The 16,125-nt window shown below is 42.1% G+C and overlaps 1 protein-coding gene across 8 annotated transcripts in view; it reads right to left on the minus strand.

The window, feature by feature from the left end:
• The window catches only part of ralgapa1 (Ral GTPase activating protein catalytic subunit alpha 1), a 90,486-nt gene that overhangs the window by 4,998 nt on the left and 69,363 nt on the right, over positions 1 to 16,125 (minus strand). For 6 of the 8 annotated variants that reach the window (XM_019881670.1, XM_019881671.1, XM_019881675.1 and 3 more), the window contains one exon: positions 5,602 to 5,726. In XM_019881670.1, coding sequence (XP_019737229.1) covers positions 5,602 to 5,726 — 125 coding nt within the window. Of the gene's footprint in view, positions 1 to 2,343; positions 2,376 to 2,410; positions 2,815 to 5,601; positions 5,727 to 16,125 lie in introns of those variants that run through there. The other 2 variants (XM_019881672.1, XM_019881673.1) reach the window with 2 other exon arrangements.

Below are 16,125 nucleotides of genomic sequence, written 5' to 3' on the forward strand. Positions count from 1 at the left end.
CGGTGGCAAAACCCCAGGGCTGGATGAGATCGCCCGGAGTTCCTCAGGGTTCTCGAATCAGGCATGTCCAGCTCCTGGCCTGGAAGGCCACTGTCCTGCCTGTTTTCCAGCTCTCCTGGCTGCAACACACCTGATTCAGATGATCAGCTCATCAGCCGGCCCTGAAGCAGCATTAGAACGATCCTGATTATTTGAATCAGGTGTGTTGCTCCTGGGAGAGCTGGAAAACAGGCAGGACAGCGGCCCTTGACGACAGAGTTTGGACACCCCTGCATGTAGTGAGGCCGTCCGTCCTCGGTTGACATGCCTCTGCAACACCGCATGGTCATTGGGGATAGTGCCTCTGGATTGGCAGATCGGGGTCGTGGTCCTTCTTTTTAAGAAGGGTGACCGGAGAGTGTGTTCTGACAACAGAGGCTTTGCACTCCTCAGTCTCCCTGGTAAGGTCTATTCAGGGGTGCTAGAGAGGAGGATCCGTCGGGAAGGCGAGTCTCAGATTTGGAGGCAGCAGTGTGGTTTTCGTCTTCGCCATGGAACAGTGGACTAGCTCTACACCCTTAGCAGGGTCCTCGAGGGTACATAGGAACTCGCCGAAACCAGTCTGCATGTGCTTTGTGGACTTGGACAAGGTGTTCGACTGTGTCCCTTGGGGAGTTCTGTGGGGGGTGCTTGGGGGTATGGTTTACCGAACCCTCTGATATGGGCTGTTTGGTCCCTATACTACAATGTCAGGGTTTGATTCGCATTGCCGGCAGTAAATCGGATTCATTTCCAGTGAGGGTTGGACTCTACCAAGGCTGCCCTTTGTCATCCATTCTGTTCATAAGCTTGATGGCCAGAACTTCTAGGCACAACCAAGTCGGTGAGAGGGTCTGGTTTGGTGGCCTCAGTCTTGTATATAATAGTTCTATTTCAGTTTCTATTCTTATAGTATTTCTGTATTTCTGTCATACCATTCACAGCTGGCGTGAAGGACCTTCTGCTTCAAACCTTTGCCTTTCAGCCTAAGCCGAAAACTATCCAGCGGTTTGGGGCCCATTAGACACAGAACACTATGGTCCTCTGAGGAGGACGGATGGGTGGATGGATGGAGCCGTGCAGGAGAAGGAAGAATATCACAAGATAAAGATGGAGTGAAAGGAAAAAAGGAGAACAAACAAAAAGAGGAAGGAAAAGGGAATGAAAGGAAAAAAATAAAACATGGAGAGAAAGAAGCAAGCAAGTAAAATAACCCCAAAATATCAGAAGAGGGATGGAGCGAGAGAGTAAAAGAAAATGAGAGGAAGAGAGAAAGGAGAAGAAGAGGAAAAAGCGGGGAGGAGAACAGCAAAGAAGGAAGGGAAGGAAATTAATGAACAGGAAGGAAAGGGAAAAAGGTATAGAGATGGAAAAGCACAGGATGCAACAAAAAAATGAAAATCTGAAAATAAGTAAGACAAGGCAAAAAAAGAATAAAACAAAAATGGACAGAAAATAGAAAGACAGTCCCAGGGTGATCAACAAATGATTCACCTAGGACAAGGAAGCCACTTTGAATCTACTTATTCTGACACTCACAGCAAATAATTTACATTTATACGTGTAAATCTGCTAGCCCTGTAATTTATTTCGATGAAATTTAACTAGATTAGATGACTTTTAAAAAACATTGCTCAATCAACACATCTGTTTCAAAGAAAACTTTCATCTTTTATCTTTGAAAAGCCAGAAACTGACGGGATGTGATTAGACTGTAATGATGTACCTACAGTATGTTGAGAAACATGGACGTGTATACTGTACTCTGTGCGTGTGTGTGTGTGTGTGGTGTTAGAAAAGCAGACGGAGAGGAACAGACATGAGGTTAGGGTATCCCAAGGTCAGTGAGATCAAGTCAAGTTACAGTGTTAGTGGTCAGGTTGAAGGATCAAACTTTCTCATAGCTCATAGTTCAACACAAGGAAGGATATGTCATGTCCACGTTAGAGTGTGGTTTGATAGTTTGATAAAAAAAAAAAAAAAATAATGAAAAAAAAAAGACCAGTCCAAACAGGGCTGATCAAGGTCATTTAACACTTGCTGGAATTTATGTGACATTTAACTTGATACACAAATTTTGCACCAAACTGCACTCAAAAGATGCATTGAAAATGACAATTCCTTCGGAAAAAGGCAACACAGTCTCCCAGAGACACATGCAGACCTGTAAGTGTAGGATAGGCAGAAAAAAAGCAGAGTGAAGACATGGGCAGGTAAAAAAAAAAAAAAATAATAATAAAAATAAATAAATAGAAAAAGGACATGTGAGGCTGAACTGTGAAAGGGAAGAGCCAATCAGACTGTTGTGCAAGTGGCCGGGCTTACCTTTTAGCTATAGGCAAGTGACACAATACGATCTAAAGAACGGGGGAGGGGGCAGAAACAGAGGAAGAAAACAGAAAAAGAACAACCAAACAAAAAGATACAACAAATGAAGATAAGGGATAAACAGAAATCAACCAAAAGGGGAAGAAAAAAAAACAAACAAACAGAACGAGAAGAATGTTTGATCACTGCGTTGTTACAGAAGGGCGTTAAAAGGGGACTTATTTCAGAGCACAGGATGCCTGCAAAATTAAATCATCAATGAAAACACTCATCCACCCCGAAATGACGAGCCTTCATCTGTTCATGTTTGACCAAAATGTCACCGTGTGCTCTGAAACTTGCAAGTGTTTTGAGGCTGAACAACACACGGCATGATGGCTCCTTAGGGCGGCGGCACGCTAGGCCATTCGGTGATTTGCAAGACTGGGCCAGAATTCCCCGTCCTTCATCTGTCGCACTCGAGCTCCTCTGGAAACATTCCACCCAGTTCGGTGAGGTTTAACTTCAATGTACAAAGCCGCGTTCTTTTTATTTCTGTCGTGAAAGGTGGCCGCTTTCGTTAATAATCGGCCAGAGGAGGAATTGTATTAATCATGACATACTGTAATTTCCGGACTATAGAGCGCACCTGATTATAAGCCGCACCCACTACATTTTTAAAGGAAAAAACATTTTGTACACACACATGCCGCACCTGTCCATAAGTCGCAGGTGCCCATATTGTAACATATTTGCAATGAAAGACGGTGTACAGAAAGAATGTTTCACCATTGAATAACTTAACCTGGTGGTCCAGTGGTTAGCGCGTTGACCTCACAGCAGAGGTACTGGGTTCAATTCCAGCTCTGGCCTCCCTGTGTGGAGTTTGCATGTTCTCCTTCGGCCTGCGTTGGTTTTCTCCGGGTACTCCGGTTTCCTCCCACATTCCAAAAACATGCACGGCAGGCTGATTGAACACTCTAAATTGTCCCTGGGTGTGAGTGTGAGCGTGGATGGTTGTTCGTCTAGGTGTGCCTTGCAATTGGCTGGCAACCAATTCAGGGTGTACCCTGCCCAAAGATGGCTGGGATAGGCTCCAGCACCCCCGATGACCCTTGTGAGGATAAGCGGATCGGAAAATGGATGGATGGATGGATAACTTAACCTTAACTTTTTTTTTTTTTTCAAAATAATGCCTGTAGCGGCAGTGAAACAGCACTCACACGGCTGGTTTAAAAAAATAAAAATAAAGGGAAACAAAGCATGACAGTTCCTGAGTAATGCTTTGTTTTAAAATGAAAAAATCCTCGCTTGCCCTAACACTCGGTCCACCATTCCTTCATTATGCTTTCTACCATCCACACTTTCGTGTCAACTTTCAAGACAATATATTTCAGGAGGTTTTCTTTTGGCATATGTAACCAGGTGAACAATATGATGACTGTTGTAGTGAATGCTGTCTTGTTTAATAAATGGAGCACCGTCACTTTAAAAGGAGCGTTGGATAGTCTCGTGGGAAACCTCGTGAGATTTGGACCACCAAGTGAAGTAAGACGAACGCTGAGCTGTGCTTATTCAGACCTGATGTATCTGCAATCGGCATTGTAACTCGGATGATTTTAAGAGTAAAACATCGTCATTTGGAAGTGTGAACGTGTCGCATGGTTTGTTGTGTGAACAGCCGTGAAGCAGGGAAGATGAATTGTTTCCCGCATGTTTTGGGCACATAGAACATGTCGGAAAGTGCTCACAAGCCACTACTGTTGTATATTTTTGTATACTTTTCTATTTGTTGGTCCCATTTGGCATATCGCAGTCCTTTATTTTAGTAATACTGTACATTTTTTATGTTCAGTTGCGAATAAAGCCTTCATAAAAATTACTTTGTGTTCGGTCAAGTCTGTCATAGACCCAGCCACACAGCTTTCGGATTGCAGTCCAACTCAAAACACAGGTGAAGTGCACCCTCATGGCCGATTGTTTTCACTGTGACACATCATAGCGTCTCACTGTTACCTTTTCTGCTCGAGCAGTCCCGGACGGCCATTGGAAAAATCTTTAAACAGGCCGCTTCATTAAATAAGCCGCAGGGTTGAAAGCGCGTGACAAAAGTAGCGGTTTATAATCCGGAAATTACAGTATATTAGTTGGAAATCATTGTATCGTATTTATGTACATTATGCAAAGTAGACACATCGCTACAGACCGATCGCATTACGTTAAGTGTATGACTTGCTTGTTGCTTGTCAAAATGTGCCTTGAGATTGCCTGGCGACCAGTCCAGGGGTGTACCTTGCCTCTCACCCAAAGTCAGCTGGGATAGGCTGCAGTTTACACGCAGCCCTCATGAAGACAAGCGCTATGAGCACGAAATGAAGCATGTCCACACCACCCCAACACAGAGACGACACCAGTCATCCTGCATGTCATTCAGCCTCAAAAATAAAGTTATTAATATCATGATTAAAATAAGCCACAACAGCTGGTGAGATGAGCAGGTATGACAGGACCAACAAAATTACACAAACATCTGATGACGACACAAAAACAAAAATACAGTATTGCCAAATACTGTTTTTACGCCTGAAAATTTAATCTTGGTTAATGTTATAAAGACATTGTCGAGCGTAGCGAATGTAACGCAATCGTAAATAACTGCAAAATGAAATAATTCCATTGCCTTTGAGTCACAGGACAGCACACCATTTTAAATGTCATTTAACTCGGCTCATAACGGAAGAATGAATTAGGATGTGTCTTAGTGGGACTCATATGAGAGGCATACATTACGTGCAACTCCCAATGAGGATGACAGTAACCAGATGCCAGCTTAGATGCCAAGGACAGAGGAATTCTTTGGAATACAGACTGGGATGACTATGTTGTAGCATGTCCATATGGACATAGATATTTAAAACAAAACAAAACATTTTTTTCCTCCGCATTTTGGCATTTCATCTATACTCAAATGTTACTTTTCGTCCAATAGAGGTTTGTGAAAACAATTTCTGGGCACGTCTCATTGAAAATGTGCAACATCATCTCATTTATTTCACCAATAAGACATGTGAATTGATGTTACCACCTGTGCGTGCCCCAAAAACTGCAAACATAGTGGAGAATCAAGAAGGAATAGTCACTATGATTTTACCTAGGTGTGATTACAACTTAAACAATAGAATTCGCGTAAAATGTTAGTCACAGTTTTCTTTCCTTCTCCCTCATATGAAAGTTGTGGCTAAAACCAAAAAGGCAGCATCACTGGAACCTTCGTACCTGTGTCTGCAGGCAGATGAGTGCAGGGAGCTGGACTGTAGACGCGGGCAGCATAATCCTCAAAAGTGGTTGGTTCCTGATGGTGCTGCACAATGGTTTCCAAGTATCGGGCTCGCTCCTCATAGCTGAGGTCACATGTCAAGGTGAAATCAAAATAGAGATGCATATACTGAAGAAGTGAAACATAGCATTCAAGCTGTTGGTAATGGCTAAAGGCACAGTTTGAGTGCGGTCGATGCAACTTGTGGGGGAAGGTACATTTTTGAACTTTAATGATGCCCCTGTGAATAGTCTCTTACATCCAGGTGCTTTCATTTTTGGGGCATGAACGCAAATCACAACTGCACTCTTGTAGTTGTCTTACACCTCTCATCTGAGCAGGCTTCATCAGTTTATACAACAAGGCTTAGTTAGGATTTAGGACCTCTGTTGGTAGGGAAAACTTGATTAGTTATGCTCCAAATTGGAGGCACGACCCAACCATGAATGGTATTCTTTTGTAAAGCAAAATGACATTTGTGAAGAAGCCTTGTTGAGAGGCCTTTCTGTCTGTCAACAGGAGTCGGTGGGTGGAAACACCCACATTAACCCTTTCGGGGACAGTGGTTACTACAGTGGACAGTTTACCATGTTATCAGGTTACAGGGTGCATGAAAGGGTTAATATTCCATTCACAAAGGAAGCGGAGCTGGCTCAAACAGCCCGAAGGGTTGCTTTTTTAAATTTGTTGGGGGCAATATCATGTCTTAGGTAAGGGGTGTCAAACTCATTTTTGTCGTGGGCCAGATTTTAGTTACAGTTTCCCTTGGAGGGCCGTTATGACTGAAACCATATAAAGAAGTCAAGAATAATGGTTTATTCACCTATTATTTAAGTTACTGTAATGAGGGGTTTGGTAACACGAAAATACTTATCGTATGACTCTTATTAATTACAAATGAGAATTTGAAATTTCGGTAGTGATTTTAGAAAGCATCATGAAAGTTGACATCTTTGATTTGCTTTTGCGGGCCACATAAAAGGATGTGGCGGGCCAGATCTGGCCCCCGGGCCTTGCCTGTGTCTAAGGTTGTGTTATAAGCCACCTACTCAGTTCAGAGATCTTTAGAGGTCTTTCCACCTTGATGTAGATGTCCTCTCTCACTCCTATTTCTAACCATCTGTCTTCTCAATTATCCCTTTTCAGGGACAGCAGTTACGACAGTGGACAGCTATTCAAATTTTGTTTTCTCTTATATTAATTAATCTTAATGTCACAGTTGTGCTTCAACCGTGACAACTGACCCTTATTTTTTTCATGCCTAAAGACGAATAAAAAAACTTAAGAAAAAAAAAATCATTATTTGTGCATGAAAGGGTTAAGAATCTGTACATTTTGCTCCTCAAAAGAGTTCTGCTTCTGTTTCAGGTGCAGGTAAACAGCTGAGTGTTGACCTGAAGGGTCAGCTCATCTGTGTTGTACCATGCGCGTGCTCAGTGGTTGTTTGGTTTCCCCAATACACTGTGGCTTGAGATAGTATTAGACTCTCCTGAACTGTTTGATCTTTTTGAACATTTTAGGCTTCAAACGTAAAGATAAGTATACAATTGGATTTCTTTTGTGAATAATCAAGACCAAATGGGACACAATTGTGAAGTGAAACAAAAATGATAGAATTATTTTTTATTTTTTACAAATAAAGTGAAAATTACCACGTGCGAAAATATTCAGCCCCCGAGTTACTACTTTGATTTTTGCTTGCAATTGCAAAAAGTTCAATTTTGGTTTCCTCTGATGGAAGCACCTTCTTTGACACTTGTGTCTCCCAAGTGGCTAGCGGCAAACTTCAAACGCAACTTTTAAAGTTTTTTTTTGAAAAATGTCTTTCTTCTTCCCACACTTCCATAAGGGCCAGATTTGTGCAGTGTACAACTAACACAGTCGTCCATCGGACAACAATTGATTTTTTTTTAAATTGTCTTCATGCTGGACAAATGTAAATAAACGGGAAAAAAAGTGCTTGACACTAATTCTAATGAGGATCCAAAAAAACATGTTCATGTCTTCAATCACTGTAAAGTTTCCTGTATGAATCCATATTAGAGAGGGAAAAACAATGGGATGCTGTGGCCATCGAAAAAGGCAAACCCTTCTGAAAACAATTTATCACTTGTATTACAGCCTTCAGGCATGGACTGCAAAAGCGGCGCGGGGACTCAACAGAGAGCAGAGTAAATGGAAACCAGGACTTCAACTGTCCATCTATTAGCGATAACCTCATTGATAGAATGACATTTACGCTCTTGTCCTCAGTCCGAGTCATACATCCAACCATAATGACATCTAGGCGCAGCTGTTATAGTCACGACAAGCACACACTCGCATCTCGCTATAGTATTACCATTTACTTTCCCAGCTCCAATAACAAATGATTTTCAATGAAGGGAAGCGTGCGTGCGTGTGCATGTGTGTGTATTGTAAGACTAAAGATGATGAGAAACATGAAGAAAATGTGTACATGTAAGTGTCCCAATTTGTGTTTAGAAGTGGGCAGGCCCAATGAATCTTCCGAATGAAATCTGCGTTTGTACCTCTGTGTGAGAAAGTGAATGTCCAGCGAGCCATTTACAAGAGCACCCATGGGTTTTCTATTGGGTTAGACAGACGGTCTAAGGGCCTCAAAAGGAGAGGGATTCAGGTCTAATCGTAACTGATCCAGTTAGAGACAATCATCCGAACAATAACATGGCTCCTTCAAAGTGGAGAGACAGACAGAGCTGGGGGGAAAGGGTGAACAACAAAGAGGTCAGAGATGAAGAGAAAAGCATGAAAAGGGAACTACGTATACCTATTCTACTGTAATTTACCTTACAAAGTCAAAAAGTATGGTTTTGTTTTTGAGTTATAAAAAGCAGTACAGGTGACAGGCAATAACTGACAGAATTGGTTAAAAAAATGCTGCAAAATGAATGCAAGGTCCAGTGGTAACTGTACTTATGAAATTAATTGGTAGAGATGCGTTTTCCATGTAAATGCCCTAATCCGTTCCAAGCCCCCCCAAAATTCAGACATAAATGTTTCCGAAAGCATAAAAATGCATCAAAACATGGAACAAATACATGTTACAAATTAGATTACTGTATTGCACAATAAATGAGAGTTGTGCATAATGTAAAAAACAAAGAATAAAGAATAAAAATGATGGTCATTTAACTTTTAACTGCGTCCTCATCGTTTTTTGCCCTTTTTAGTCCAGGTTCTCTCTCAGAAGTGTTTTTTGCCTGGCGTTTTGTAAAGAACTGATCCAAGGACGTTTGCTTTTGTCGGCTTTTAACAATTCTTCGAAAATGTCCAAGGCAAACATCAGCATAGTGAGCGATCACCCGACTAGTGAACACTTTTTCTGGGTGATTAACATTTACGTAAAACTACCGGAAGACCTCATGGCCCGAGGACATTTGGGGACAAGAAAGAATGAAGATAAAGAAGTGAAAATGCATAGGCATGGAGGAGAGATCCAAGGGAAGTGGTGAAACAGCATATGTGAGATATAATAAGTGTGAACGCTGCGTGCGTGCGTGCGTGCGTGCGTGCGTGCGTGCGTGTGTGTGTGTACAGATAAGAGAAGAGCAGCCGTCATATTATTTCAAAACATGCATCTTACACTGGCTGGATATGCGATTTTACCACCAGCCATCACAGATCAATGCGTGCGCATGCAGGTGAGAGATGTGTGAAAGCAAAGCAATAAATGTATAGTACACAAGTGTATATATGCTGTACACTCACCATCTCCAACAGTGGGCGAACCTACATAATCTGAAAAGTTTGAGCAAATTCTGCCTCTTAAAGATAATGCTTGGTTTTTATTGCCCGTCAAGGATTTATTTGACATGTTCATCATTGGATTTCCAGTGTACTGTGAAGTAGTTCAGCACATCACACGGTGAGATGGTTCTTATATTTTCATACGTTGCTATTAATTATTTGAAACGGCTCTCTCTGCAACACACTTGGACCAAAATTAAATGTTGCCGATTGTATCATATTGGTACATCGCCATCATTTGACAGAGTCAATCAAAAGTCAGCACTTCTGAGAAAAAATGCATTGGAACAGGGGTGTGTAGAGTTTTTATATCTACTGTATACAGACACCATAGTTCTTTTGCTTCTTTTAAAATGTACACAGAACATTTCTAAAGTTTCAACCGCTATAAGGAAAAAAATGACATCACTTTGTTTGTCATTGTTTTTCTGTTCTTATCCTTGAAAACTGCCTCCTCCCTGTCATCTGCCCAGCATGGGATTCTATCTGTGGCCCTAAGTTGTTGTGCACAGACAGCAGCTCCCCTCAGTGAGGAGACGAAAAAGCTTAACTGTCGCCTTCATACTGAGAATCACAAAGAGTATGACACACCAGTTGCACCAGGAGCTGTGACACAAACAACATGTTATCGCAGTATCATTCTTTTGGACAATGAGTTGAAAATAATAGTTCGACTTGCCATTATTTTACTTTTTCAAAATGTTTTTGAGGCCCCTAAAAAAACGGAGGTACTCTGCACAAAGTGGCTGCAGTTGCTAAAAAGGGGAATGCTACTTTGTGGAACTATGCAAAAAGAAAAACATGTGGATCTAACTCCAGTCTCTAAAGAAAAAGAATCTCAAGGAAAAAAAATATCACATCACACTTATATTGCACCAATTCACAGCGTCCGTTTGGCGATGTTTTTTTTTTTTTTTTTGGTTGCACAATCAGACTCAACAATCTCTTCAACTGGAATTCTGCCATTAGAAATCATGAATTATTAAAAACATAAAATAAAAAACAATTGGGCAATGTCAACCTTATGGTTTCTACCGGGCCAAAGATTTTGCTGGAATTGTATACTCGTTTTGCAGAAACCAGCTCACTAAAAACACGAATGAATGCACAGTTATTGCAATTATCTCTAGAACAGAAATCCAAGGGATATAAAAAAGGCTCTGATATAATCACTTCAACACAGCTACTGTCCAATCTTCACTTCTTCCACCCAAATGGCAGTCATAACTATAAAATGGAGCATAATTAGATTTAAGAAGGCCCCTTTTAGTCATTAGTCGAAAAATATCTACTTTCCCAGGAGAAGACAGAAAGGAGGTAAAATGATGGCAGAGGCACGTGAAGGAGAGGGAGAAAGCGGAGCGCAGAAAGGTAGAGGATAGAGAACAGTGAGGTGGATAAAATGCCTCTTTTGTGTCCAGTCAGAAACTCATTTTCTTTGGCGTGCTTTCCCATGAGTGAAAAGAGTGACAATTCTGTCTCTCCATTTTACCCCTTTTCTTTCCCGTTCTCTCCTGCGGCGCAGCTCATTGTGATGGCGTTCGACTCCTGTGATACCTTGCGACAGTGTGAGAGTGGAGGCGAGCGGGCCAAAGAGAGGGCTTGTTAGCACATTAGGAGCCGTGTGTGTTTGTGTGTGTGTGTGTGGGGGGGGGGTGCTGGAATAGGAGTGTGGCTACACGTGTTACTGGTCACATCTTGCTTCAACATGATCTCCATGTGATGTCTCTTTCAGGCAATTTGTTAAGATTTACAGAATCACACGCGCACACAATTTTTTTTTCTCCATTTTTCCTTGCCCTGCTGTGTGGGTTATATATCAGGGGATCTCGTTAATATTTGTCAACTGTGGGCTTGTGAAGCCCCTTGACATACTTTTTGTGATTAAGGGCTATACCGTGAAACTCCTCTAGAACGAAACCTACATGGGCGAAAATACCCCCTAATGTGAAAAAAATCTTCATGCATTAACACCATTCCCATTCTCCTGCCCCCCATACGACGAAAAAAAACCCTGTTGCGTTATACGAAATAATTTTCTCTGCTCCTGCCTCACGAAGACATTCACTACAATGAAGTCTAATCCAACAGCGACCTCTACTGCTTCGTTCGGAAACGGCAACAGCAACGCCCACACTGGTTTACATAGTGAACGATGTTTATTTCGGTCACAGCTGCGAGTTTCCTGAACGCAACATACTCATAGCTGCTCTGCCATTGGCTTACCGAGCATCATCCTGGCCTCCGATTGGCTGTCTATGTGTGTAGATACTGTAGCTAGATCCGTGGAAGATAGAGTGGAATGTATCTGATTAGCTGCTCAGAGTAAATTGCTTGTGGCTCGACGGACAGTCAAATAAACGAACGTTTCCTGGAATGCTTTACTTGTTATCATGCTAAAAACCGTACGCTGACTGGAGCGCTAATTAGAGAGAAGGCGAGTTCCATCGCGCTAACTATGGCCATCGAGGACTACGAAGCGTCCCGTGGCTGGCTTTAAAAGTTCATTGCATGACATCAGCTGAGCAACGCTGTCTTGGGTGGCGATCGAGGGGAGGTCGAGTTAGAAACAGTGAGATGGTGGAAAGAAAAGCCACAGGGTCCAGGAAGTATTTGTTATTGTTAGATTCAGACGCAGCATGAACGTTGCATTGCTAAAATGGCTACAAAACGGACCTTTGGATGTCAAGCAGCTAAGACAAGAAGAGCTCTGATGCTGGAAGAGAGGGTAAAAGTGATCAAAATGAAAGACGGAGGAAGCAAAATAAAAGACATTATCCAAGAAATTGATGTAAGTGAAAGTGAATGCTGATCGTCAATTTCGCAATTTCTTTCCCTTTTTTTTCTTTCTACACTGACAATATGAAGTGTCAAATAAGTAAGTGTGTGCTTATACTTATGCACTATTGGAATAAAAATAGAGTACACATGCGTTTGTGTGTGTGTGTGTGTGTGTGTGTGTGTGTGTGTGTGCTTACATCTGAGATCAAATTTGCTACAGTGAAAAACCCCCTGTTGTGAAAATTTTCTTGCTGCAAACATGATTTCATTGTAGAGGAGTTTCACTGTATAAATAAAATGTCCATCCATACATTTTCTACTGCTCATCCGGGGTCGGGTCGCGGGGGCAATAGATTTAGCGGGGAAGTCTATACTTCCCTCTCCCCAGCCACTTCTTCCAGCTCTTCCCGGGGATCCCGAGGCCTCCCCCAGTCCAGCTGGGAGACATAGCCTCTCCGGCGTGTCCTGGGTCATCTCCGGGTCCTCCCGCCTGTGAGACATGCCCAGAACACCTCACCAGGGAGGCGTCAAGGAGGCATCCTAATCAGATGCCCGCGCCACCTCATTTGGCTGATGTATACCTAAAATGTGACTTGACTTAACTCTGTCGATAGCCTATCTCTCTCACGCCATCACGGATACAAAAAAAGAAAAAAAGAAAGCGATTTGCCCCAGAGAGACTTTCTCCTCAGCTTGCTATTGAAATTCAACAGTGAAATTATGGATTCTACTCTGTATTTTGCCATTTAGTTCCATGTTAGAGAACAACAGCAAGTTGTTCAAACAGTAACATGAACATGAAACAGATTCGCCAAATGAAGTTCACCTGTAAAGGTTATGGTGTATTTTTGGCTTTATCCTGAAATTTGACCCCAAAGCCATAATGCTTGATTAGTGTAAGTAAAGCTAGTCGTCACTGTTCTCTTCACAGCTTATGTATCACTAGAATGTGCAGTTGTGCCGAATCAAATGTTGGGTCAGTGTTAGAGTGAATGGAATGCCAATGTGCAAAGTAAAAGGACCTGACTATATGTGACATGTGTGCATATTGGTACCTACAGCTTACACACTGTTTTATTGACAGCAGCTACGAGTCTGCTCGGAGCAGATCAATAGTCTTTGACTTCTCTCGACTATCCAAGCGGACCTCAGCAAATAATGTCTAAAATGACTTCTCACATGAACTGGCGCCACTCTTGACCCCCCCACCCCAAGAAAAAAAAAAGTTTGTTACTATTGAACGAGAACTTCAAAAACTAAAAGCCCCAGAAATCAAACAGTCCGCTATAGTTAAAAAGACTGATTTATGATTTCTTTCAAGCAAGCAAGCGCCCTGAGTTGGTATAGTCGTCTTCAAGAGCTTTGTTGTTTTTGTTTGTTTTTTTTTTGTTTGTTTTTTTCGCGCTAACACTGTTTTTGAATGGGGTGGGGACAGGTCGATGATATTCAACTGTTGCCACTTGATGGTTGGGGGTGCTTTTTGATCCATCTATCCATCCATCCATTTTCTGATCCGCTTTATCTTCACAAAGGTCATGTGGGGGTGGGGGGGTGCTGGAGCCTATCCCAGCTGTCTTAGGGCAGTAGGCTGGGGACACCTTGAACAGGTTGCCAGCCAATTGCAGGGCACACAGAGACGAACGACCATTCGTGCTCACACTCACAACTAGGAACAATTTAGAGTGTTCCGTTAACCTGCAGCGCATGTTTTTGCAATGTGGGAGTAAACCGGAGTATCCAGAGAAAACCCACACAGGCACGGGGAGAACATGCACACTCCGAGAATCGAACTCGGTACCTCTGCATTGTTAGGTCGATGCGCTAATCACCTGCGCTTTTTGATTTTGTGCCTGAATGGGCAAACCTTTTTGACAGCTCTGTTTTGAACAGCTGAGAAGTCGGTCGGCATTGTTGGCCAGTCTACCATGGCACAGCTGGAGGAGCTGAGGAGAGAAATGAGCTCACAAAGTAGTTGTCGGTTTGAGTGTGTGTGTCAATTAATGTCGGGGAGAACCCTTTTACATTACAATTGATTCCTACTAATAATCACCACTAAACAGCATAGGAACACTAACAGGGAAACAACTCCATGGGGAATATAAAGAGACTGTAATACCATATATAAGGCGCATCGGATTATAGGGTGCACTGTCGGCTTTTGGGAAAATTGAATGCTTTTAGGGGCACTTTATAGTGCAGAAAATATGGTATTGGTGATGTGAGCAACAGACAATGACCAAGTTAGCCAAGGAGTATCACCTGCAGTTGATGACAGAAACAATGTGGAAAAACAAAACAAAACAAAGACAACAGTGACATCACTGCCAACCTCCACTGGGCAGTGGTCAATCCACTGTTGGAAAAAGACTTTGAGAGAAGAAATATACAAGTCATGCCACATGATACAAACTACTCATGAGCCAAAAGAATCCCAAGGCCAGACTGGATTTTGCTAAAAACTTTAGAGATGAGCCACAAAAAATTTGCTACAAAATGTGATGGACCGATGAGACCAAGATAAATTTCTACCATTGTGATGGAAAGCCTGAAGTCCAGAGAAAGAAAGAGTCTGCTTACATTCCAAAACTTTGAACTGGCCCAAAAATAGGCCGACTGCGAAGGAAAATGAACATATTTTCCCGAAATTCATGATGGCCAGCACACCCCTGGTCGCAGGTTTGATGCAGTTACTGCAAGGAAGGGTTACGCCACCAAATATTCAATTCTATTCATTTTTAGGTTAATTTAATAATGTCTGTTCCAATATTTTTGTCAAGTAGGTGGTTTCAAGCAAAAGGTGCTCTGTGTCCTGAGTTGTTCAATACATCTAGATGAGTGGTTCTTAACCTTGTTAGAGGTACTGAACCCAACCAGTTCATATGCACATTCATCGAACCCTTCATTCGTGAAAAATACATATATATATATTTTTTTTATAAATTCAACACGTAAAAAATGCATTTGTGAAAAATACATATATATTTTTTTTTTTATAAATTCAACACGTAAAAAATGCATTTATTAAAAACTGAATAAAGTTAATAAAATTTCAAGACATAAGTTTAAGTTGTTTTAATTGTACACGAAATGAACTGTGCACGATGCACTATCACAACAGTCACACGGTGACTACTGAGAGAACGAAATTTCCCACAGCACTGATTGCACAAGCAATGTAATGTGATCATCTGCAGCCATTGATGGCGAGGCGGGCGTGTCATAACGAATTGACATGTTGAGTGGGGTGTGTCTTAACCTCCATGGCAGAGGCTCCGTCGAACCCCTGAGACTGATTCACCGAACACCTGGGGTTCGATCGAACCCAGGTTTGTTAAGAACCACTGATCTAGATGTAAATATCAAGTAATAAAAGCTGGACTTCTGAACCTTTGTCTCATATTCTGATCTGTCTTCGGTATACAACAAAAACAAACCTTGCTGTTCCAATATTTCTGGATTGTAGCAGCCCCTACTGCTACAATTCTTTGTTTATGTTCAAACCTAGCTCGTAGCAAACGTAGGTCCCATTGTGCACGCGTGGCGGCCAACATCTCCGATCCAAGATTGAAAGTCGTCTTCAAAGCTTTCCTCTTTCATTTCAAAGTGCACACGTATGAATGTTAGAAGATGCACACTGCTGCGATGAAAACTATGGAAACATCTCTCGGATGGAAACAAAGCAAATACAACCGCCTCTCTTTATTTGCTCAGAAGCATAATTTCTTTCGGTCAGACGCGAAAGTGACATCATAAGTCAATTGGCTGCGACACCAACATCAATGGTATTCTTGTCAACGAGGCCAAATCGCCCCTTGTTCGTGATGAGTACAAACGCAACAACCTAACATTTGCCCCTCACAGGAGAGGTTAAACTGCTCCTGAGAAACACACGCCCGTATCACACCCAGCATCTCCCACACCACCACCACTACCGC

The sequence above is a fragment of the Hippocampus comes genome, unplaced genomic scaffold, assembly GCF_001891065.2.
Source record: "Hippocampus comes isolate QL1 unplaced genomic scaffold, H_comes_QL1_v1.1 scaffold356, whole genome shotgun sequence".
NCBI classification, from domain to species: domain Eukaryota; kingdom Metazoa; phylum Chordata; class Actinopteri; order Syngnathiformes; family Syngnathidae; genus Hippocampus; species Hippocampus comes.